The following is a 26,005-nucleotide window of genomic DNA, read 5'->3' as shown; positions in this document are numbered from 1 at the left end:
TTCATTTAAATCAAATCCTCTCTGCATACAAGTGAAATTAAATGAATTAAATTTAATTCTCTTTATATCCCTTTTTTACTGTTTTTCTTGCTTGTGGTAGAGTGAGGTTTATTGGAAAAAACATAATTGGATGTTCTATGTTTCTCCTCAGCTGTCTTAATTCTCTCTGCTGTCCTACATTGCCAGCATTTTAAAAAGAACAAAAAATTTTTTTTGTTTTCTTTAAAAAAAGATTCCTATGGGTAGTTTTTTCTGGAAGCTTTCTATACTGGGTAAGAATTAAAGCTACATTTGCCTGATGCAGACATGTTTGGACACTTAATGGGCAGCACTTTTATTTTCAAAGTTCTTTGCAGTCTGTTTCACAAGTGGTTAGTGATAGTCTGCATGCTTGTTATAAAGATCATAGACAGTGTCCCTCAAAAGTTCAACCTGAACTCCACTATGAATTTACCTAACACATATATCGCCTTTGAAATACTTTTCTCTTTTCTAGCTCTGCTGCCAGCTGACAGGCTCGAGGTAACCTGCTTAGCTAACGTGCTAGTTTACCATGTTCTCCATGACCCAGCTCTCTCCTTTCCAGAACTGGAGGGTTTTGTCTCGGCGGTGTTGTTGAGGTCCCTAAATAGAGGACTTCAACATCCATGCTGAGCTGAGGTCACCGGACCAGCTCTTGAGTTTTTGGAAACCATGTCTTCCTTGCATATGTCCCAGTATGTCAACGGCCCCACCCATACGCTAGACCTGTTTGGGTTTTTTTTTTTTCAACAGGGCAGGGAGAGAGTGACCCGAGGGTGACTGGCCTTTTGTCAGTTCCCCTGTCATGGTCAGATGATGAAATGCAACCTCTCAGTGGCAACTTCTCCTCCATGAGGAACTGGGACCCATTGAGAGGGTCTGCCGCCATTAAGATAGTCTGAAACCAATTGGTTTCCAAGATGTAATGTGGGGGATGCTGGCCGATCTGGTTGGTGCTCTTGTCAAATCCCTGGTGGAAGGATGGTATCCTGGTGCCACCAGGGCTGTAGACACAATCACACCCAAACACCCCCTCCATGACTAAGCCTGCCCAACTTCCTGGGTGATAAAGCAGAGTAGGAGGAGGCTAGAGAGCATCAGGAGGTGGGCCCTGATGGAATCTAATCTAATCTAAAAGTTGCAAAAACCACATCTAGTACTGTATCTGTATCTGTAGAGCCAAGGTGAAGGCCACACAGAGATAAGCGAAGCGTTAGACTGTAAGACAGAATTATTTTGCAACATGATAGGCCTCCTAGTTGTGTTTCCTGTGACCAATTCTTTAAACATAAAATGGAGGCCATCCACCAGGACTTTGACCGCTATTTCTCTTCGGTAGATTGAGCTGGGACGTTCACCGCATCATGTTGCCTTGTGAGTTTAACACATTTCCAGCTTGTGACGTCTGACGAGGTTGACAGGGTTCATGGCCACTGCGGGGCCACCACAACTTCTCTAGAATGGGCCACTGCTGTTATTAATGGTCTCTCCTTGAAAGCAGGTTTCCCTGAGGCCTCAAGGAGACTTCCATTAGGCCCATTCGTAAAAAGCTTAATTTGGTAGCCTATGATGTTAACAACTATTGCCAGTGTGCCTTTTCTAAGCAACCTAGTGGAGAGGGTGGTGGCTGATCAGCTACAGACACTCCTGGAGATGACCAATGCCTTTGATCCATTCCAGTCTGGGTTCAGGCCGCATCATGGCAGAGACAGCATTGGCAACCCTGCAAGATGACTTTGAGGGGCAAAATGTCCTTGCTAATCTCCTCAGCCTCTCAGTGGCCTTTGCCACTGTCAACCACGGTATCCTCCTGAAGAGGCTCTCTGGGTTGGGGATCGATGGCCTGGCCTGGGTTTGGCTCTGGCTCTTCCTAGAGGACTGTCCTCAGAGAGCTTGGGGAAATTATGTCCGCCCCTTAGACTCTCAATTGTGGAGTCCCACAGGGGTGGATCATCTCCCCCGTGGTGTTTAATGTCTGTACGAGACTGCTGGGGAAAGTCATTAGGAGTTTTGGAGCTTTGTGTCACCAATATGCAGATGACACCCAGCTCTATCTCTCCTTCCTCCCCTCTACAGAGGATGCTGTCCTCCCTGCCTGGACTCTGTACTGGGGTGGATGAGGGAAAATAGACTGAGGCTGAACCCAGACAAGATGGAATTCTTGCACGTGGGTGCCCCTAGTGTCTGCGGATTGGGTGCCTCCCTTTCTTTGGGGGGGGGCTATTTCACTAAGAATGAGGTTCACAGTCTGGGGGTACTTCTGGGTGTACTCCATTACCTGTCAGTAGAGTCCCAGATAGCATCTGTGATCTGTTCTGCCTTTTTTCCACCTGAAGTGGATTGCTCAACTACATCCTTGCCTTGACACCGGGACTTTCACCACGCTGGTCCATGCATTGGTAGTCTCGAGATTAGACTATTGCTGTCTATATGGGGCTGCCTATGAGGCTGCTGTGGAAACTTCTGCAGGTCCAGAACATGGTGGCCAGATTACTGACTTGAGTGAAGAAATATCATCATATCTCCCCTATTTTGGCTTCCTTGCACTGGTTACCTGTACATTTGTGTGCTAGCTTCCAAGTGATGATATTGACATACAAAGCCCGAAATGGTTTAGGACTGCAGTACCTGGCAGAACGCCTCCTTCCAATGAGATCTGCTCATCCTGTACAATCTTCTCGGGCTGATCAGTTGAGAACATTGACCCCTGAGAGAGGCCTGGAAAGAGAAGACTAAAAACAGGGCCTTCTTGGAATAACCTCCCATCTGAAACTTGCCTGGCCCCTTCACTGGGAATTTCTAGACAGTAATTGAAAACCTGGGTATTAGACAGGCCTTCCCGGAGTTTGCAATGTCATACCACAGTGGTTGTCTCAGCGTTTATATTACCAGTTTTGCTACCTGGCCTTTAAATTACTTTTAATTATTTTCAGTTAATTCTATGTTGCTTTTCAGTATGTGCTCTGTTTTTTAAATTTTGATTTGCTACAGCTATTTTGTTTATTATTCCTGAATGGTTATATTTTATATTTTGTATTGTAAACTGCCCAGAGTTGCCATGACAGCCAGATAGCCAGTCAAATATATATATTCCAAGCAGTCACTTGTCCTCTATCCTGTTGGATATGGAATGCATCTACTGCTAGCTCTTTATGCCCAAAAGATGAAGAGAGAGTACAGTAATTGGAGCACATAGAGTTTGCCAGTTGGATGCTTCCCATGGAAGTATTTCTGCTCATGTTAGGTGACTGGCTATCTACAATCTGATTCTGTTAGGCCCTAGTTTACATTTTAAAATGTTCATATTGCTGGTGCAGTGAAAAAAGGGTGTGTTAACAGATTCCTTTGTATATGAATGAATTGTGTAAAATGGCATGCTTGACAGAAAATTGGGAAAGTTTCAAGATATACAGTGCAATCAAGGACTCATGTGTCTCTTGGACGCATGGCTGGCTTGCCACAGGCTTGTTCAACAGTACTCCCAGCACAAATGAGATGGCATTCCTCCCCCTCCCCAAGTAAAATTACATTGCTTGTTGAAGATTAAAAGTGATTTCATGTCACATTATCTTGCATCTCCACTTGTCAGTTCTTATGCATGTCTTTTTAGGAGTTAAATTGGGAAGGGGTGTGTGTGTGTGTGTGTGTGTGTGTGTGTGTATTTAGAATTTAGCTTCTTTTAGTTCATCTGTTGTAAACTCATCTCTCTGTATAGGATGTTTTTAACTCATGTTTCATTAAATGATATGTTCAAAATGTGCATAATAGCAAATATCTGGGGTGTGAAGGGTTGCTATCTAAGCTTAAGAAGAGAAGGAGTTCAGTGAATAAGGAGAATGCAAAAGACATTCTTTTTTCAGTGCCACAAACATTGCTTTTTTCATATAAATGGGCTTTCAAACATGGGATTTAATGCTACGGTCTGTACTCACTTAACTGCAAGTAGGTCCACTGCTGAATGAGCATGCTTGTAAGAAAAGCTTACTTCTCAATAGATGTTCAGATAATTGTACTGAAATGTCTTTTAACTAGGCTATTTTTAAAATGAGGAAACTTGGAAGAGATACTGTACTTGTTGTCCTTTGGTGATTAGGAATAAAAGGCAAGTTGGTGCACTTAGAGAATGTTCCGTCACTATGGCTGGAAAGGTCAAAGCTCCATATTCCACCTTTTATGTCAGATCCTTTTTAAGTTACTAGAGATTGTCTGAAAGTGACAAGGATGTAGAACAGTGTTAGTGTAGTTTAAGAACAAAGTGTAGCTACTGAGTTTCCGGGTGGATGTTCATGAGCAGAGGCAGAAGAGGAGTCATTTTTATGATTTGCAATGGAGATCTTCCTCTACAATTCATTTAATTCTTTAACTCTGCTTTAATATTTTGCTAATTAAGGTTTCCAGGCTGGGTAGGGCTCTGCACACAGAGTGCAATAACAGCGTAACAGGTCAGTTTAAGTTCAACTAATCCTAATATCCAATTTTTAAAAAACTGAATTTATAATAAAATACAGTTCAGATACTGCCCTCCCCCCAGTTTAAAAAGAAATAAGATGAAGCAATCAGATATGATTTTGCAAGGAAAGGAGTTCTGTAGCCATGGGTTAACTGGCAAAATGCATGACATGACTAGCTAATATCAGTCCAGAAGAACATGGGAAACAGACTGGGGAACCCAGAGAGATATATAGGCTTAGTGCTTAAGTAGAGTTGCTATACTAAATGCTGCCTCTAGCCTGACACCACTGCTCCTAAACATATTTCAAGCTTTCTTCAAGAAACCTACTTCTTCATTCTGAAAATAATACATTAAAAGACAAAAATCCAAAGAAACAAAAAAAAAATAACTATGGAGTTTGATCTCCATTGGTTGTATTTAGCAGTCCTCTGCCATCAGCCCGAGGATAGGCAAACTGTCGCCTTCCAAATGATGTTGGGTTGCAGATCCCATGAGCCCTGGCTAACATGGCTACTAAGAGATGATGGGAATAGAAAGTCCAGTATCTGGAGAGCTGCACTTTGCCCACACCTTCACTATCAGAATATACTCTACCAGTGGGATCAATTTGCCGTTCTTTCTGCATGTCCCTAATTATGTCCCTGAGATATGAGCTGTTTCCCCCAGAAAATATTACATTGGTTGCTCAAGATTAAAAATGGGCACACAGAAGATGAGATAGAGGGGAAGTCCCATTACATAAGTAAATGTCTGCTTGCTTGACGTAAGATGATGCCCTCTGTATTTAAAATATAATCTTAACTGTGCTGGATGTCTCAATGTAGTCACACAAGAAAAATTTAAGAAAGGATGATGTAGACTCCCATAACATACATGAGTATATCACATCCATTATCCTATAGCTTCAGTTTTGGTATTCCCACAGCAGAAGTCTTCTGTATAATCTTCACCTCCTTTCATTTAAAATCATGCAGATCAAATTCCTGACCTCCTCTAGTGCCACACACGTCCCAGTTTCGAAAACTGCTCAGGTTTTCTCCGTATAAAATCATGGCCACATTTCAAGTTACGATGGAATATAATTTAGATCCCTCCAAAAGTACCAGTTTTGAACTGAGTCATCTGATCAAATGTTATAAACGTATTTAATGTTAATATTTTCAGTCTTGCCAACATTCAGTCACGATGGCAAGCCATTGTTGGTGTAGGGCAGATGTAATTAATTCAGGAGGGAAATTTGCACCCAATATCAGGGTCAGACAGAAAACTGATGGATGCTAGAAGTGGATTTAGATTAGACTACCCTTCAGTTTATATGCTGCTTTTCTAGTACTCAAAGCTTTTTAAAATAGGTAGAAACAGTGATAGCATGACATTCAGGAAACATATTGCATCATTAAGCGCTGCACTTCTAATCTGTATGGTAATAATGTAACAGCTAGGATGACAATATAAGTGCATCATGTAGGTGGTAATCACAACTTTAGAAGGAAATATTATTTTCTTTTATGGAAAACACTTCGGAGATTGAATAAGAATGTGTCAATTTCTGATGAATCAGGAAAAGTCTGAGAATCTAATTTTTAGGAAGAAGAACATTTCACTAGTTGATCAGCTAGCTCCCTTTGGACTGAATGCTACAAAATCAATCAAAATCAGCTATAACACTACAGTATTTTTTCAGGCTCATCAGTTTTCTTGCAGGGTATGATTATTTCTCACAGTGTGATCGTATATCACAATGTTTTCAGCAGGGATTTTATTCCTTGTTCTTATGATATGTGTAAATTTCTGTGTAAATCCCACTGGTCACATAGTTTTAAGCTTGCTCACTGTTTATGATAATTTTGTTGGTCCTATTAAGGATCCCGTTGAAGAATGAATTTTGGATGCACATACCCCTTACAGATCAACATGACTTTTAAATACTTCCATGATAATTTGAATTAAACTGCCTGCTATGTTCCTCAGTGCCCAGATAGACATCTTGCAGGTAGAGAATGACAGTGAAAATGGCAGAGATATGATTGTCCTCAGGGGTGTGTGGCCATACGTTTTGAGATAAAGGCACTCGTCAGGACAACTCCTGCAGCCAGGTTTCCAGATATAGTTTTTTTTAAAAAAAAATGTAGACAATGGTGTTCTATACCAAGAAATCAATTTTCATCTCCTCTGGTAATGAGATGAGACTCTTAGCTGCCCATTTAGTGAGTTTAACTGAAGACCAAGACTCCCTGAAATATTTCGGATTACGACAGGAATAGTTCATAAAAGTTGCAGCTAAATTCAGGGGGTACACAGAACCTTGAAATGGGTGGCAGCTGAAGTCTTCACCCTGATAGTCTAAAAAGTCCCTGATTTTCTGATCCTTTTAAGGCTGAATTCTTTCACTTTTGATATGAAGAGAGGCTTCCTCCCACCTAAATGTATTTAAGCATAGACTTTTCCTTCAGTCTGAGTAGTAAGATCTCATGATGTTTAGTAATGGACATGATGTGAATAAAAGGCTTTACGTCTGATGAAATTAGAGGAGACCTGGTTCTGAAGGAACTACACTTTCCAACATGGAGTTTAATCCAGCATGTGGAAGAAAAGGGAAAGCGGGTGCAATCTGGCAGATGACCAATGTTAACCCCACAGTTTATCTGTTGAAAATCCTTGATAGGGTGGTGGAAAATGTCAGTTTAACACATCTTAAGTTTGCCCCAGGTTCTGGAAGTCTCTGCTAAGGGAGGGTAGACTGGCTCCCTCCCTGTGACATTTTTGACAACAAGTAAATATACATTTTGGTTCAGACAGGTTGTTGGAAATTGATAATTGTCACTCCCATGTTACAGGTTGTTACCAGATGAATGCTTTGTTTTCTTTGACAATGTATTACAGTGGTGCCTCGCTAGACGATTGCCTCGCTGGACGAAAAACTCACAAGACGATTGTTTTTTGCGATCACTATGGTGCCTTGCAAGGCTTTTTTTCTATGACTGTGCTTCGCAAGACTTTTTTGTTAGACCGATGCTTCACAAGATTTTTTTTTTTGAGACCGATGCACAGGGAACCTCTCACGACAATTTTTTCACAAGATGATGATTTTCGTGGAACGAATTAAAATCGTCTGGCAAGGCACCACTGTACTTTTAATTTAATTCTATTTTAGTACAGGAACTTGTTCTGTGTTTTAATTGTAATAACTATAGCTCAGTGGTTTAGATATCTGCCTGTGCAGCCAGAGATCGGGGGTTTGATTCCTCCCTGTGCCTCCTTGACAGGGGCTGGGCTCAATGATCCATAGGATCCTTTCCAGCTCTACAATTCTAAGATTATGATTAAGATGATGATTTCCTTTTTTTTTTTTTTTTTTTGATAGACAGGCAGAATATAAATCTAATAAATCAGGATGGATAAAAACCAATGATTTGTTTAAAAATTGATTTATGATTTAAATTAAAGATGATTTTTATTTAAATTTTCAAAAATCCAATTTTTAAATTTTGTTTGCTTTGATTCAAATTAATTTGATTTAAATTGAATCTGCCGTGTAATAAATGCTCATGTATATATTTTCCCAGCGTGCTATAAATGTGTAAAAGAAAATGTATTTAAAAAGACGTCAATGTCACAGTTGAAAAATTTTGTCTTCTTTCCCAAGTGGCCCATGGTGATATGTGGTAAACTTCATATAGGAAGAATAAGTGATTGTCTCATATAATTCTAAATACCAAATATTTGTAATATTAAAAAAAATAATCTGAGTTATTTTTTTTCTTACAAAGGGAATTTCCACTGAAGTCTACCTTATATGGCACTCTTATAAACAAAAAAATCTGTAACAAATTTGAAAGGAATGAAAGTATTGCTGCATTGGCACATCCCTTTCAAAGTGTAATTCCACCCTGCTCTTGGCACATGAAATGGCTTCAGATTGGGAACTTTCTGTTGTGCTGAATTGGTTCCAAGTTTCTGAAAGGTAGATTCTGCATCTGTTAAGACACATTCCTTGATGCACTTCCAAATGTTGCCTGAATTCTTTATATTGTGACTCATGTTATTAAATATTGATTTGTTACAATTCCGGATATGCCAGGAAAGCATGTTGCCATTCTTTGAGCGGGGGTTGGGGTGAGTTAAGTCAGCATTAAGACAATTTGGGGAGAGATTTTACTACATTGAAATGACGGTATGTTTCCTTTATCTCTTACAGCAGAAGAATGGAAATGAAAGGGGACAATAAGTTGACTAAAGAGCCAGAGTGAAGAGCTGTTGAACTGTGATTGTTACTTGCCTGGACTATGAACTGAAGTCCTTTGCACAGGGTTGTTGAGCCTTTCCGAAGTGACTCCAGAGTGGGTTGAACAGCCATGGCATTTTTTACTCCATGGAAGTTGTCCTCTCAGAAACTTGGCTTCTTTCTGGTGACTTTTGGCTTCATTTGGGGAATGATGCTGTTGCATTTTACTATCCAGCAGAAGACTCAGCATGAAAGCAGTTCTGTGCTTCGTGAACAGATACTGGACCTCAGCAAAAGATACATTAAAGCCCTGGCAGAGGAGAATAGGAACGTGGTGGATGGACCTTATGTTGGGACCATGACTGCATATGGTGAGTTGGTTTCCAAAGTTAGACAATGCTGCCTAAGCACTGCTACTTTGACCAGGATGATTTGATGTTTAGGTCAGTCATCTGCAGTTCAGAACTTCTCCTTCAACAACACTTGACTGATTTTTGTTATTCCAAAGAGGTTACGGTAGTATATATGGTCTTTCATGATATATTTTATCTTATTGGCCACAATCCTATTGCTTAGATTAATAAATCAAACTAGAGTAGGTTGATAGATTGAATGAGGATGCAGTGAATCGAATCATCCATAGGTTGTATTGATTTAACTACAACTTACTATGCAGAGTAGGCCTGTTTGAATCAATTGAACTTGTGCAGGAATTGATTCACCAAATCTCAGTTGATTCAATGGGCCTGCGTTAGCACAACTTAATGTCTGAAGCCAGTAGTTCTTAACCTTGGGTTACTCAGGTGTTTTTGAACTGCAACTCCCAGAAATCCCAGCCAGCACAGCTGGTGCTGAAGGCTTCTGGGAGTTGCAGTCAAAAAAAAAACAACAACTGAGTAACCCAAGGTTAAGAACCACTGCCCTAAGCAACTAGATTTTGGCCAGCATGTTGCGTCAAGATCAACCCACTGAGTTTTTCTGTGACTGAGTCAGAATTTGAATTGAGGTGTTCTCTCCATTTTCCAACAGTATTAACTACTAAAGACAATTGAGTACTGTATGAATGTTTTATGAGGTAATGTGGAAGGGAAGTGGAAGATGGCGGGAAGACAGGTGAAGTGGAAGTGAGTTTAGCAGCCGACTGATAGGTCTGTCTGAAGACATAGTGTTAGAGCTAGCGTGTTGTAAATGATCTTTAGATGTAAATGTAAGGTAAACATTGTTCTTAAATTGGTTCATAAAATATCAATATCTGTTTCACTGGTTAAAATAGGTTTTCATTGGTATCAGTATCTGTTTCACTGGTCACATAGGTTTTCATCCTGATGACATCTGGTGAAGAACCTCAGTCTCTGGGAAGAGTGAAATTATACAAGTTATAAATAACTTATTGATCACTTTTCATGAAGCCTTAAATAAAGTCTAGGCTAGATTGATTTCTTGCAGTTACAACAGGAAGCCTTGGGGGAGAAACATGTCAAAAGATCATTTTCTTATTATTTACTATTTTCTTATAATTAAGTTGATATTGTTAGAAGTCCAGGCCTTTAGATTTTATTCTATCTGGTAAAATTTAAAAAGAAAGAAAATCAGGGTCAGAGTTCACTAAAAAAAACTAATGCTTTGAGTTATGTTACGTGCTAAACCCTCAATTTTCCATATGTTTAAGCATCAGGGAGATTGTATAAAATTACAACATGGGTACTAAAAATACTATTTTTAACCTGTGGTGTAGCAGTAAATTTTAAATTGCCATCATTCATCATGCTGTTTCCCATAGACACTCCCATCCCTCCAGAAAATGCAGGCAGTTATAAACTGTATCAGCAAATAAATTCTAGGAGTTTTTGCGTCCACCAGGAGATTGCTGGTTCTTAAATGTTCATTCAACACCAAACCACTCTCAAAAACTTAGCATTACTACAGGGAGAACTAGCAATAATACATTGTACCTGGGAAAGTCCAGTTCTCTGCCAGCTCCTGTGAGGACTGTAGCTAATAAGGAGGGAACATGGAAGCATGAAGAGGGATGGCAGATGATGTTATGGTCCCTGAGAACCACAATGTCCCAGGGCTTCAACTTTGTGAGCAGAGATGGAGGTATTCATATACGAATACAAATACTCCTGCACAGCTGGATGTAATGAGGATCCAGCCAGACCAACCACTCACGCATCTGCCACTGCTGCTGGCTCTCCCTTTCAGTTGCTCCGGAGCTCCCGGTCTCCACTTCAGGCAGAAGGAGCGAAGATGAGTCTCCCTGCAGGGCGGACAAGTGGATAGCCAACCAGCAGCTCTGGAGCAATTGGAAGGGAGAATGGAGCTGGCAGCGGCAGATGCAGGAGTGGCGGGACCTTCATTATGTCCAGCTGTGCAGGGGTATTCGTATACAAATAGACCCCATCTCTACTTGTTAGCCTTGACTCTACTGGTTTTGTCAAAGTAAAGATTTTTTTTTAAATCATTAAGCTTGGTACCCCTTGAGAGCTAGGATTTATTGGCAAATGATGTTTCTGGTGACAGAAGTGTTTTTGAATAAGATAGTTAACTCTGGAATGAAATAAGAAATTTCGTGACACATTTAGCGGCATTTAAGGAGAAGATTTAACATACCTGGGTACATTGGTGGCTTTATCTAATGCTGCTGATCCTAGAAAATGACTTCCCGCCAAATTCCCTGTGTGACCCCTGAGCTGTTCTGGAGGATTGGAGGAGTTCTATCTACTAACACTGGATCTAGCTTTGGTTCCCTATTTAAAGGTTGTTGGCTTTTTAAAAAACTAATTATTGGGAGAACCTGGGGCTCACATAGCATAGTATATATTGAACAAATGTTCATTAATATATCAGACCTTAAAATTAGCTGTAGCTGATTTAAAATATTGATAACATGAATAGTTGCATTAAAATGATATGGGTTTTTTGATCCTCCTATTTGCCTCTCCTAACAATTGATTTTTTATATACATTAAATAAAATTGCTTTACAAATGAGATTAGTTTAAAGGCTGATTTGTCCAGTATCATTTTATGTATTGTCAAGAATTCTTAGTTTGATTTATCCATTACTGGATAAGTATGCATAAGGTTCTTATGTACACTTTTTAAAGCCTAGGTTTCAGAGTGTGTATCAGTGGCGCACATACCAGAAGGCCAGAAACTGGCACTGATCCCTGTTGAATGTACAGTGGTGCCCCGCATCATGACGATAATCCGTTCCAGGAAAATCACCGTTTAGCGAAATTGTCATGCAAAATCAGTTTCCCCATTGGAATGCATTGAAACCCATTTAATGCATTCCAATGGGTAAAATACCTTGTCCTCCAGTGAAGATCGCCCATAGGGAAGCCATTTTGCGAAGCGCCGATCAGCTGTAAAAATGGCTGCTCTGCGAAGCATGGGTCCAGAAAAGACAGGGCAGCCATTTTGCGGAGCCGGAAAAATCATCGTCTTGCGAACAAACGGTTTGTGAAGCGCGGACCTGATCGACGTCAAGCGAAAATCCATTGGAATGACTGTTTTGCGCATCGCTATAGTGATCGCAAAAAGTCATTGTAATGCAGATTTGTCATTCAGCGGGGTTGTCGTCTTGCGAGGTACCACTGTACTTTCATCATTATTCCTGAATTTGTGTCAATTTAGTATGTAGAATCACCCAAATTATTTCACTCAACTTATTAGAAATATACTTGTATCTCAGTTGGGTGTGTTTTGAACATTGTCAGTCCCTGTATTTCATTGTGCAGTTTGAGCTTCAGTGGAAAAACAGTTAGGAAGGTTGGTTGGTTGGTTGGTTGATAAAAAGATCCATGAGCTATCATAACTTCTGCTTATACTGCTTATTCTTAAGCTGCCCTGAGTAGATATGGTCTAGAGGGGCGGGGTAAAAATCAAATAAATAAATAAATAAATAAATAAATAAATAAAATACTGCCTTTCAACCCAGAGGTTTGTTTGTATTTTTTTTTAAAAAATGGTTAAACACACAACAAAAATAAAACATCATTTACCTTTCTAAGTACAGTGGGGTCTTGACTTAAGAACGGCTCGAGTTAAGAACATTTTGACTTAAGAACCGCTCTCATAGGAAAATATTGACTTGACTTAAGTACTTAGATTTGAGTTAAGAACTGAAAAAAACCCACGTGGGAGGCAGGGAAAGTGCAAAATGTGAACTTTCAGTTAACTGTTGGCCAGTGAAAAGGGTGCCTGTCTGCTTCCTCACTCCTCCCAGCGTTTAGAGAGTGGATTGGGAGACAGTCTTCGGACCGCCTGGTACTGTACTGCCTGGACTGTATTTTCCCTGCCTTCCCTGAACCTTTCTTGACCTAAGAAAAAAAGAAACAAAATATCCCCCTCTAGTGGTCGAAGGCAGAATAGCAGCTTCCCATTAGTTTCTATGGACGGAAAAGAGCAGATACGGATCAAATGGTTCTCAATGCATTCCTATGGGAAATGCAGATTTGACTTGAGAACTTTTTGACTTGAGAACCGCCTTCCAATACGGATTAAGTTCTCAAGTCAAGACCCCACTGTAGTGTTTTCCTTTAGCAACTGGATAGCTGAATCAGCATCCAGGTATGTTCAGTCCATACAAAGACTGCTTTGTGCAGCTTTCCCATGCAACTGAGCAAGATTGGACTAGAAATGCAACAACTGTGACATAATCTAAATATTATAGTTCTGAAGTCCTGTGTAGAAAGTAACTCCTTACTTGAAGCATCCAGCAATGAAAAACAAATGCTGTTGCCTCACAAGAAAATTTCCCCACATCTCAGAGAGTCCAGAGACAGGGCTGTTACTTACTGAAAATGGTAAAATGAGACCAATTTGTTAAATGAGGTGTATTTCAAAGGCTCTTTTTCTCTTTCGGTGGCCGATATGCCACAGTGTCATCCCATCAGAAGATAGAATGCTCTTGAAGGCTGGGAAACCCACATTCAAGAGCTGGGAATCTCTCCAAAACGGCTTCTGTTGCCAGCCTATTTCCCCCCCTCCCCCATTGTGATAGTGTCTTGGCCATCACACTGGATTTAGGCCACTGTCTGAAGAAGCTAAATATAATCACTCTAAGAAACTGGGCTTTCATAACCACAGAATATTCCCCAACTACTTTAAATGTCAGTTTAGGTGGCTGCGCCAAGCAGCAGAGAATCATCACCCACTCTGTGGTTGAGATGTCATATTGCAGGGTTCCCCACACACACACACACATTTTTACAGAGGAAATTTAAAAGTTCAGCAGTGTATTAATAGCTGGCAGTAAGTGTGATGAGCTCAGCCTTTCCGCTGTCTGAAAACCAAATGCTTGCCAGGGAGACCCTTGTATTTTGATTATTCCTCTTTTTAAAACGTCCTGGTTCTTCAATTCCAACGCCCTTTGTTTCACAGGAAATACATAATAAAATACGTTGTCAGACCAGCTGCTGAAAGGACACACCACATGATGAGGAGTATGTCAAATATTTGTTTCTGAAAGGCGTCCTAGACTCTAGAGAAGTCTTAGTTGGTTAAAGGCAAAGCTGTTTTATTCGGCCACATGACGAAGCCTAGAAGAATTGTTGTGAGTGTGTTCAGCATTATTGTTTTTTTCTTTTCTTTTATAGGCCTAAATGTCCAGGGCCAAAGTCTATCAAAGAATATCTCCCTCTACAGTGAATTGTTCCCCTCACTGCCACCACCACATATTAAGACAGGTTACTCACATAATAATTAATTGGGCTACCTGTGTCGTCAGAGGTTAGAACCCCACCATAAGGCACAAATATAGAATTTAGCCATGCAACCTATTTCTAGATTGTTTTATTTGTAACTTTCTATTGATCTTTAACTGGAAACAGTTCTTTATATGGAGAAGACATAAGAAAGGGCATTCTTGGCTGTGGTGCCCTGCCTTATAAATTACCATCCCTTTGAAGTTGAATTGGCACCAATTTTGGCATCAGGGTGGATAGGGGGAAAAAAACAATGATTTTTAAAAAATCAAATTGATTTAAGTCATGATTTAAATTTTAATGATTTTTTTTAAAATATAAATCAACACATCTGATTCTTTGAAATTTAAAATTTGATTTAAACCAGTTTGATTTAAACCAGATCTACCCTGGTTGTCATCACTGTGGTGCCAAATTAAAACTTCTCCATTCACCAGGGTTTTGGAGTTCAGGTCTTGGTCTGTTGGGTTGTGAATTTATTATGTGGCACTGCTGTAAATTGTTTAAACTGCTTCAGCGTGGATTTTAAGCTTTTTAACTGACTGTGCCCCATCCTTACATCTTTAGAAACAGAGTTGGATCTAAATGTTTAAATAGATTAAAAATAGTATATCATGGCCCAAGAATGATTATGCTTTTTTGTAGAAATTTGTTGGGGCTTTCTTAAACCTAATTTCAATAAGCCTTTGTACTTGGTTTCATTGAAATTTTGTTTGCAATATCTAACCTGTTAACTCATTGATGTGTGCCATCAAATCATTTCTGGCTTACATCAATTCTTTTCATGTTTTTTTAGATAGAGAGTACAGCAGGACTCACATATCTGTGGGATCAGTATTAACTGATTCATTTATTCACCATCTGGAAATATTAAAATGAAAATCCTAGAAATATATTTTTCTAGTAAAAGTTATCAGAACTCGCCACTAGATGGCGCCAGAGACCATGTTGTGCATAGCATCTGCTATTAAAATAGTGTTTGATATACAGTGGTGCCTTGACTTACGAAATTAATCCTTATTGGAATGGTGTTCGTAAGTCGAAACGTTCGTAAGTTGAAGCACCATTTCCCATAGGAATGCATTGAAAACTGATTAATCCATTCCGGCTGAAGAAAAAAATCACCCAAAAAATAAAAAGCACAGCAAGCCCAGTTGGAAGGCACTAGGGCTTTAAGAGAGAGAAAAAAGAATTCCAAAAACAAACAGCAAAGTCACCTCTGCTGCTGAGGCAAAAAAAAAAAAAAACACCTCCAAAAACAAACAGCAAAGTCACTTCCGTTGCTGAGGCAAAAAAACCTCCAAAAATAAACAGCAAAGCCACCAACAACGCAGCACAGAAACATACCCACCCAGCCGAACACCATTCCAATAACTGCCAAATATGAAAGAGCTACAGTACAAAGTAGCCTTGTCGCCACCTACAGTTAGAAATTTGAATTGCCCGCCTTTTTTCCATGGCTTTTTCTGTTCATAAGTGGAAGCTCAGTTCGCAAGTCGAAGCAAAATGTTGCGACCGTAGCTATTTGTAAGTCGAAATGTTCGTATGTAGGAGCGTTCATAAGTTGAGGCACCACTGTAATCTGCATTTTTCAGCATCTGTGGGAGTACTTGGAACTGATCCCTCTTGGATACAGGGCTCCTACTGAACTCAGAAGTGGTTTACCATTCCCTTCTGGGCGTGCAAGCTGACTCTCCTCCCTGAAGGCGGTGCAGTGGGGGAAATCAAACTCCCAACCTCTGGCCCCGCAGCCAGATACCTAGTTCATTGAGCTGTCCATCCAGCTTGTTAACTCCTTCAGAGTCACTACTTTATAGAATCACCATCAGTTGGAAGTTACAGCCTGTAATTAGAAACAAAAGCAGTGATAGTTGTGTTGGCACAAAATAAATTCCGGAGTCCATCTTGAGGTGATATTTTTATGGATCAGCCAAACAGGTACAAAGTATACAAAAGCAAACAAAAGTACACAAGCGTATTGGAGCTTCCTCACATGCCATTTGCTTTTAACACCTTCCTTGGTGAAGAGGAAATGCTCCTCAAACCTTGAATACTTTTGTGTGCCTCTCCACACTTTTTGTACAATTTTGTTTGACCTATAAAGAAATTGCCTCAAAAATGATTTTGGAATCTCCATATGATATACATTTTAATAGTTGTGGAAAGAATGTCTTGTGAACTGTCTTGAGCCTTCCTGTTGAACCAGAAGGTGGGATAATGAGTACTGGAGAAACCCTAAAAAGGATTGCTGCACACTAGAATAAACTTAACAATATGTAATTATTTTTTATTATTAATCAAGCGATGCATATTTCTGGCATCAGCAAACATTGCATTTGAGGAGATCCTGAAGCCTTCGATGCAGTAGTTGAAATAACCTTTCTGACTAGTGGTGAGAGGAAACAACGCATCCACAAAAATGTGAAGGGGTGTCAACATAACTAGTGCATTTGAAGGGAAAGAATTATTAACCTTGTTAAGCTTTCAATCAACATTAGATCCGTGTCCTATTTATCATGCAAAGCAGTTCCATGAGTTGATTCTGTACGTAAATGAAAACCAACAAGTTTCTGGGTTAGTTTTGGGACCCAGCCAGCTACAGAAAGTTTGTTGATATTTTGAAGACCGTCTCCACCCCAGTAATTTTATTCAGAAAAACCCAGTATACAAATCACACTAAGTGCAGAAGGGTAGCCACATCAGTTGTAGAGAAACAGAGATGAATCATCAAACTGTAGAGCCAAGGGACTGCAGTATCTCTAGTGCTGGTATATTGGAAGTCTGAAGAAAGGTTTTTCTTACACTGACCTTTGTTTTAAATCATACATTTGTAGCAGAAGTAACATCCAGAAGTAGAATCTTGGGGCAGTACCTCTGTAATCATTTCAATTTATTTAAATTTATTCAGTATGCTCTTTGAACCAACTATTTGAAATAGGAGAGAAGTATAGGAAGAGAGCTTATATCTCACGCTGTTCTTCGCTGAGAAGCTGATTGCCTATTTCTCTTTCTTCCCTTACTTCCAAAGCACTTACTGACACTTACTTGCTTATCTACCAGTGATATTAAGGAATACAGAAAAAACAAGTGAGACAGACTTCTTTCCTGGCAATAGTACAACTGTTAAAACTCAAGGAGAAGTGGGAAACAACTCTTTCCAGGGTTCCCTGTATCTGATAAACATTCATAGTGGTGCATTATCTGTTAGGAAAAGGCATTTGTTGCCTCCCATGGAAATTGGGGTTTAAGAGGAGGGAAGGACGAACTGGAAAGAATTCTCATTGAATTCCTTATTCTCATCCATTTAGACTGTCTTAGCAGGATAAGCAGCTTTGGTGAGGATTTTTAGAGCCCCATGAGATTCCTTGCTTACACTGAAACAAAAGGATAGCTTTATTTTCTACTGTGATTTGTATGCAATCCCTCTAGTGCCCTTTCCTTTGAGAAGCAGACTACATGCATATATCAAACGGGGAAGGACTAGCTGATTATTGACAAAGATACAAACAACCAATTTAGTATTTCAGGCTCTGAAATCAGTCAGTTGTTTTGGAACACTGTAGGATTACACAGTTGTGTTCAAAAATGGTTAATTATGTTGAAAAACTGGCATTTTCCACACAAAACATTGGCTAAAATCCTGTTGTCTCACTGTGCGTGTGCAGTGGGGATGATGTCGCCAACAGTGGGAACTCACTGCTTATTAAAGGCTTCTTTTGTTAATTTCAGGGCACATGGGACTTCATTGCATTGTATATAATTTGCATATACCCTAAAATCACCTTTAAGTAGTGCCAGTTTTGTTTTTACTTCTGTTGACATCACCAGTAAATTCCTTGCCATCCTCACCAGTGTATAGGATTTCTCATGTTTGTTTATGAAGATAAGACAAGTTAGGGTTTATAATCCTAAGTAAGAGGACTGTTACCATCTGAGATGGCAGAACAACATTTAAACACTAGATTTTTATAAGAGGTCAGTATTACAGATGTCTAAATCTGGAAACAAAGCTTGAGATGCACCAAATGGGCTGCAGCATAAAAAATCATGATCCAAATAACTGTCTTCAGTGTCTAAAGATGTGTTGCAACAGGCTAACACAACTCCCACTGAAGTTACAAGTAACATTAGTGTTCTCAGCTGTTTATGCTAAGTACTGTTCTTTTTTCCTTTTTTTTTAAATTAGAAGGACATGCCTTATAATTCATAAGACAATATGGAGGGCACCAGATGGTGAGGGGTGACAGAGACAATAAAATCATGTGCTTAAGAAGGAAACATCTTGGAGAAGATTTGATACCATTAATAATAATAACGAAAGGCAGCAAAAGGCTGGTGGATTAGAGCTGCAGGTTCTGTTTATATAGCCACATTACATCATGGAGCAGAAACATGAGAAAAGCTCATATTTTGTTCTGTTGTAGACCTGAAAATCTAACTAAAGGCAATTCTTTTGCCTCTTTATATCATTGTTTTTTTAAAAAATCTCAGTTCTCAATACTTAAAAAATAATTGGTTCATCTGTGTATTGCTAACATCACTTAGTACTTTAATTGCTGTCTCAAGTATCTCTTCACAGCTTTCATCAGATTCAAAAAATATTAAAAGAAATGGATAAAATACATAAAATATAGTTGCACAATATGACACAAATTGTTACATAAAAATTGCCTGTGTATAAGTGATTCTTTTCCCACTGATCATGAAAGCAATCATCCCATATCATAAGTGATGAATTGCTGCCTAACAACTAGGAGCATTTTTCTATTTTTAGATTTTGGTTGTTCAGCAGATCAAGCTTTCGCATCATATATGAAGAGCATATTTGAGCATATTCTTTCCTTTATGGGTTGAAAACCTGCTTTTGTCAATTTCTGACCATACATTTTAGTGAAGTGTATACTCCTAATTAAAATGGGACGGCTGTGGGAGGGAGAATGAGAGGGACAGAGGAAGAAACACTGTGTAGAGAAGACTGGACGGGGTGGGATGGAAACCCTCAAGATTCCACCCAGTCTTCAAAAACCTTTTCGGAAAACAATAGTGTTCTCAATTTCTTGAATGTTTGCAGTGGCCCTTTAAGTACCACATTGACTGTGTGTGTTCTGCATGTTGTTGATTTTCACTTTCTAACCTTTCTGTTTGTTTTGCCGGAAGGCAGCTGCCTCTTTGGAGATTCTCTGGAAATCTAGCTGCCAGTTAGTTGTTCGCCTTGTCTCTACTTACAAAGGTTCTTCTTATCATTTCGAAATCTTACTGGGTTTGTCAGTTCATCTGGCCAAGAGAGAGACAGAGAGATAAAAGGTTGTAATGCCCCAGAGTGGGCATAGCACCGAGGTTAGAGCTCACAGCCATTCCTTTGTGGCTTCAGTATCTGCTTCCCCTTCACTGTCTGAAATGAAAGCACCTCTTTAGGACAGATGCCAGGGATGCTGAGGTGCCATGCTGCTTTTGTTACACCGTGTCTCAATTTCTGACAAGATTCTGCTGTTCTTGTGAATGCCTTTGCTTGAGAGGTTGAGGTCACCATCCCCATGGCAGCTGACAGTTGCATCGCTTTTGCGGTTCACGTAACAAGAAGCCCTTGTTCTGTAACTCCTGTTTGTCTCTGGCAGGCTGCAGGCAACGCTAGTTTGTATTGTGTTTCTCCTTTATACTGCAAACCAAGTCAAATTTGTGCTGCCCTAGATGTCAAACCAAATTCATGTAGAAGATTATGGTGCACTGATTTCCTCTTCACCAAGACCAGACATTTATACTAAGAGAAACTCCATAACGCTGAACACTAGGCTGTACCTTGATTCCATGTACGTAGGGAGCAAGGTACATGTCCTAAGGGGCTGTGCATTTTGTTTTTGTTTTAAATGGCCCACAGAGATTTGCACTTAACTTGCCTTGTGGTTAGGTTATAATTGTCATGGCTTTTGATTCTGTATGTCCTCTGTTCAGCCATGAGAAAAATCTGCTTTTATCCTCTGCCCCACTCCCGGAGAAACTTGTTTTCTATGGTAACTTTCTCTAGGACCGTTGCAAAGTGTAAATTCAAGTGGTGTCTGTTAAATGTTCAGAAGTCTCAGACGTGACGTAATGATACTACTTACAGTTCTAGGTTAAAGCTGATTGCCCCATTCTGTTCCCAGCAATGCAAATACTGAATGCAGGATTTTGATTACTGCATGTTAAATTACGTGATCCTTAATTACCAACTCAAATGAGTTACCAGAAATGAACAGAGGTTTTGAACATTAATTTGAACCTGGAAAAAATGTTCAAGTATATGTATAATTTATTAAGGTTTTCCAAGTGTTTCATGCAGCTGTGTAAGGTATTTTAAACTCCTGTTATAAGATTGGTACTGAGAAATTTAAATTGATAAGTAATGGTATGCTTAAGATCATCTAGCATATTCACAACTGACCTGAGCATTCAAACTGTGAAGCCTATACTTCAGACGATTCTATAACTACAGTACAGTATATAAAGCTCCAATATGTGTTAGAATCCTAAGGAAATCTTCAATTGTTGAGGTATATATGTGTGTGTATATACTGTATACTGTATATTTAACATTTCTTCTTCTGCCTGGCATTTCTTTTGAAGTATCTTTTACTGAACCTGCTCAGTGGGTCAATAATGTCATTGTAGTGTCTGTAGGAAATGTAGGAGTTAGAGCATCATGGATGAGCATCGCCCCCTAGAGTCAGAGACGGCTGGACAATTTGTCAAGGGGAACCTTTACCTTTACCTTATATAAAATTTGGCAGCATCAAGAATGTTACAGGTTTCATTTAGTTCTTTATCTAGATTTTTATGAAGAATAGTACTTCATTTCAGAAATGAGTTGCCTGAAATAAGCACGCCATATGCCTATTTTGAGCTGCAGAACACATGTTTACAAGAAGTAAACTTTTAGCCGCACTTACCCTGCCATGGAACTGAATGAAGCAACTTAGTCAGTCAATGGAATAGCTAAATGAAGAGGAATTGGGGTCAAAGTTGTGCACCAAGACTTTGTATTTGTGAGCAGCTTTGTATGTAACCAGATGGTTTCAGACTTGGATGATTTAAAAAGGCAGAAAGAAGTTTCAGGTAAACCAAAGAGAGGCTTGAAGAATGTTATAACATTGCTGTGTTTGCCTAATGAGAATATCAGGGTGTATGTGTGTTGCTGTGTTTTCACATATGCTAACCAGTTTTGTTTAATTTTCCTGGTTTAGATTTGAAGAAAACGCTTGCTGTCTTGCTGGATAATATCCTGCAGCGTATTGGGAAGCTTGAGTCCAAAGTGGAGAACCTTGTAATCAATGGCACAGGTGCAAATTCCACAAACAGTACCGGTACTGCTGCTCCCAGTTCAGGAATGGCTGAAAAGCTCAATGTTGCAGGTAGGTGTGGAAATTGTGGAGGGGTGTGTGTGCATGTGTCTGTGCATGCGCACATGCAGGGGGACGTATGCGTGTACGTTCCTGTTCCTTCGGCCATCTAAGATCTTGGAAGTATTCGGTGTGGCCCTCAGGGTAAAAAGTTTCTCCAAGTTTCTCCCCTGTCTTAGATGATCAGTAAAGGAAGAGGAGAAAATAAACTGGGATAAAAAGAGTTAAAGGAGGACATAATAAAATATCAAAACAGGAAAGCATAGATGAAAGAAGAATGTGAAGGTCCAACTAGGGAAAAGATAGATTAGTAAATACTGTATAGTAATACTGGAAAAATTGTTGCTTTTCGTTCTATCTTTCTTTCTAGTATAATTGTATAAGTTGATGTATATGTACTGTCTTCCTCTCTGGAATTTTACCCTTTCCCTTTCCCTATCCATACCTACCCCCCAACTCCAAATTCCATTCCCCCAAAACTCTACCCCCATTGAAAAGAATAAAAAATGATATTAAAATAATAATAAAATAGAAAAACAAGGGCAACAGATAAAACACTAAATGGTCCTAAAAGAATAAAAATAAAAAAGAGAGGTCACCTAGCCTATAGAATTGCCAGATCAGCCTAGGGTTGTTAGTTCAGAAGCACAGTTGTCAAACTTTAGGTCAGGAGACCTAACAACTTTGGGCTGCTTTTCAGGGTCTTATCTCAAAAGCATTATCCTTGACCTCAGGGCTCAGCTGGCCTCTGTAAAAGTCACATAAGGCCAATTCATTCTTTGTCCACTTCTGAATGGGAGAAGGTGAGTGAAATATCAGCTAGATAACCTCTTCCACAGTGGGACATTAGGTGTGCAGACATTGTCTAGCCCATGGAACAGTGGGGGCTGTTGACTTCAGTGCCACAAGGATGGTGAACTTACTCTGCGTCTTAGTCCAGACATTACAGGAGCTATCTGAAAGGCTGAACCCTGTCTCACAAATATGTTTAGCGCCTTGCAAATATGTTCAAGGTTCAGACTAAAAGTCAGAGTGCAACACTGGGATCACCAGCTTCTGTTGCCACGGAACCAGTGATAGAAGATGATCCAGTCCTCCTCACTTGCACGAGCTTCTCTGTCCCTGGTATTTGTCATCTAGTTTTAAAATTAACAATGTTAATAAAAGGAATTTGTTTGTAAGTGATCAGATGTGATTTAGATCAATGCAGCATAGATCTTTTTGACCAATTCTTCTGTGTCGAGGGATTTTTTTTTTTAAAATAAGATTCAGAGAACACTGGAAATACTTTAAGGGTGTTTTTTTTTGCATTTCTGTGCAAGTTTTGGCATGTTACTACTATAATATGTTTTATTGTATTTATGTGAAAATCTAACTAGACATGATTTTTAAAAAGATTTAATGTTTTCAGAGTTTTAAATTATTCTTGCAGTTAATGTCTCTTGTTGTTGGACTAATATGAACTTGATGTGCAAGTCTGCTTGTTGAGGCACATACTTCTTGGGAAATCCCATTGTCAGAATTAATCAGAAGGAATGCAAATTCGCCCCTGACATATAGTTCGGTCCAAAGAGATATATGTCGCAACAGTTTCCTGGGTGTGTTCTGCACTATTGAAAGAGAAGAGTAGAATTATTATGTTATTGACTAGTATAAACTGGCAAAACCTGGGCAGGAAGTGGGTTTTTGCCAAATGATACCATGAGCACTCAGTATTGCTGCCAGAGTCACTTGCCAGTGACCAGTTTTACACTGTCGAGTTTTGGTAGGGACCGTAAGGGATCCTTGTGCAGAACAGCATGTTATTAAGGACATTAGTTAAGTAAGTACAGTGGTGCCTCACACAACAATGTTAATTAGTTTCAAAAAAATCAACGTTGTGTGAAACATCGTTCTGTGAAACACCATTTCCCATAGGAATGCATTGAAAACCGGTTAATCCATTCCAATTGGAACGGATTGCCGTCTTTAAGTGAAAAAACCCATAGGAAACATCGTTGAGTGAAACAATGTTTCCTCCATTGGAATGTATTGAAGCCGACTCAATACATTTCAATGGCTTTGCGAAGTCCGTTTTTGCTCATTTAAAAGTGCCTTACAATGTTTGGAACAGGTTTTAAATGCTTGCAGTCGTTAGCCCACCTCCTGAACCCTATGCAAACTTAATTTGGTGTTGTTCTGAGTCGTCCTTAATTTTTGGTGATTTTTTGTTTTCCCTATTTAAATGCATTGAACTGTCCATTCAATTGATTTAAATGGGGAAAATAAAAAAATCACCAAAAATTAATGAAGACTCAGAACAAAACCAAATTAAGTTTGCACATGTTTCACAAGGTGCACTATGGAATCCAAGCATTTAAAACAGGTTTCAAACATTTTAAGAGACTTTTAAATGAGCAAAAAGGGACATTGTTAAGTGAAATTCCCCCATAGAGAACATCGTTAAACGATGGGGGAAATTCCTCAAAAAAACCCATCGCTGTGTGAATTCATCGTTGTATGAAGCAATCGTTGTGCGAGGCACCACTGTAACCGGTCACTAGCTCCACATGCTTTCTCACTTTTAATACATAGCATGCTCATTTAATAGATCAGAGATAGCCAGGCTGAGGCAAACTAATGGCTTCTTTGTTGCCATTCAGAGTAGACAGCAGTAGCATACAATAATTGAGTTGGAAGGGTCCTGTAAGGCTAATAAGTCCAAACACCTGCTCAGTGCAGGAATCTAAATCAAGGTAGGTTTCACAGATGGTAGGTCTGACTTTGGTCTAAGGTACATCCTTTCTTTAGGAGTGAGGAAACGTGGCTCTCTAGATGTTGTTAGACTTCATCTCTTTTAAAGTCCCTGTATGCAGTGGCAGCTGCGATATGCAATGTGAGGATATTTGAAGAGTTCCAGAGTATGCAAATTAGCATGTTAGACCTATATGAAGTCGATGTCACATGGACCAAATGGAAAGCAGGATGTCATTTGCTGAATTTTAACTTAGGTAATTTGTTATGTGTATGTGAAATTGTGAAAAGAGTCAGAATTGACTTGAGCACATGATGATGATGATGATGATGATGATGATGATGATGATGATGATGATGATGATGATGATGATGATGATGATGATGATGATGATGATGATGTAGGCAACATGCTGTTGGTATAGTTGTGCCAGCATAAGCTGGATCCAAGTGCTGGAAATAATTTAAACTAATTGAAAGCTTCCTAATCCCCTCTACCTTTCAGGTTCTGAGGCTCCCTTGGGTTCCCTTTTCATAGAGTCATGGCATCAGAGACTGAAATTAATAAATATTCAAGAAGAAAAAACAAGACTTTAAAATAGCATGGATAAAAAGGGAAGGCTTTCTGACTACATATTTATAGGCTTGTAGAGATGGAGCCCTCACTAAAACTTAATTTAAAGAGCCCAATGAAGACTGAACTTTGTAGGAAAATGGAGGTAGTGCACTAGTTGCTTTTTGGTGGAAATCAGTTCCTTCCTTTCCTTCCCAAAACATTTTAACAATAAATAATAGAGGCGGGGGGTAAACCAGTGGAGGACAGCATTTTGAAGCCCAAAAGGCAAGCTTCCCAATTCTTATTTCCTCCAGGAATTTTGGACCTCAGCTTCTGTCAGCCCTGACCATAATGACTAAAGCTAATGGGGGTTATAGCCTGAAACATCTGGAAGGTTAGGAAAGGCTTCCAGAAGACATTGGAGATGAAATAATAGCTACAATTTTATTAAATAAGTAGAATTCTGTTAAGTTGCTAATACGTTGCTACTTACTAGCAAGTCAAAGCACACTGGGTGGGACATAACTCTTGATATCCTTTTGTACCTTGCCTTCAGTCATTCACTAACTTGCTTCAGTTTTGAGGGGTATTTTTAATCATGTTTAAAACATCGCCCTTGACTCTTTCCCCTTAAAATCTAGTGTTTTAGGTCCCCCCCGTATGATGTGACAGATCAGCTGCCTCTTGTTTTAACATGGTGAGTCAAGTGCTTTCCTCAAAGAGTTTTAGCTCATTATGTCTCTCTGTTGTCCCACTGGCATATGACACCATGAATTTTCATGGTGTCATTTTTACTTTGCACTTCAGAGAGTTTGGTCTTTTTGCAATGGTCCTTTGAAAACAAAATTTGTTAAAATGGGATAATTTAAGTCTTTAAATTATCTCCTTTTACCAAATGGGAACTGACATTGATGGACTAATGGCCTGCTGA

At 39.4% G+C, this 26,005-nt stretch overlaps 1 protein-coding gene across 2 annotated transcripts in view; it reads left to right on the top strand.

Annotated features, from left to right (window-relative positions):
- MGAT5 (alpha-1,6-mannosylglycoprotein 6-beta-N-acetylglucosaminyltransferase) overlaps nt 1-26,005 on the top strand; it is a 148,766-nt gene that overhangs the window by 54,912 nt on the left and 67,849 nt on the right. For both annotated transcript variants that reach the window (XM_072984188.2, XM_072984195.2), the window contains exons 2-3: nt 8,673-9,070; nt 21,630-21,797. In XM_072984188.2, coding sequence (XP_072840289.1) covers nt 8,830-9,070; nt 21,630-21,797 — 409 coding nt within the window. In that variant the 5' untranslated portion in view covers nt 8,673-8,829. The remainder of the gene's footprint in view (nt 1-8,672; nt 9,071-21,629; nt 21,798-26,005) is intronic.

Source organism: Pogona vitticeps, chromosome 1, assembly GCF_051106095.1.
Source record: "Pogona vitticeps strain Pit_001003342236 chromosome 1, PviZW2.1, whole genome shotgun sequence".
In the NCBI taxonomy this organism is placed as follows: Eukaryota; Metazoa; Chordata; class Lepidosauria; order Squamata; family Agamidae; genus Pogona; species Pogona vitticeps.
This window is presented reverse-complemented; position numbering and strand designations above follow the sequence as displayed.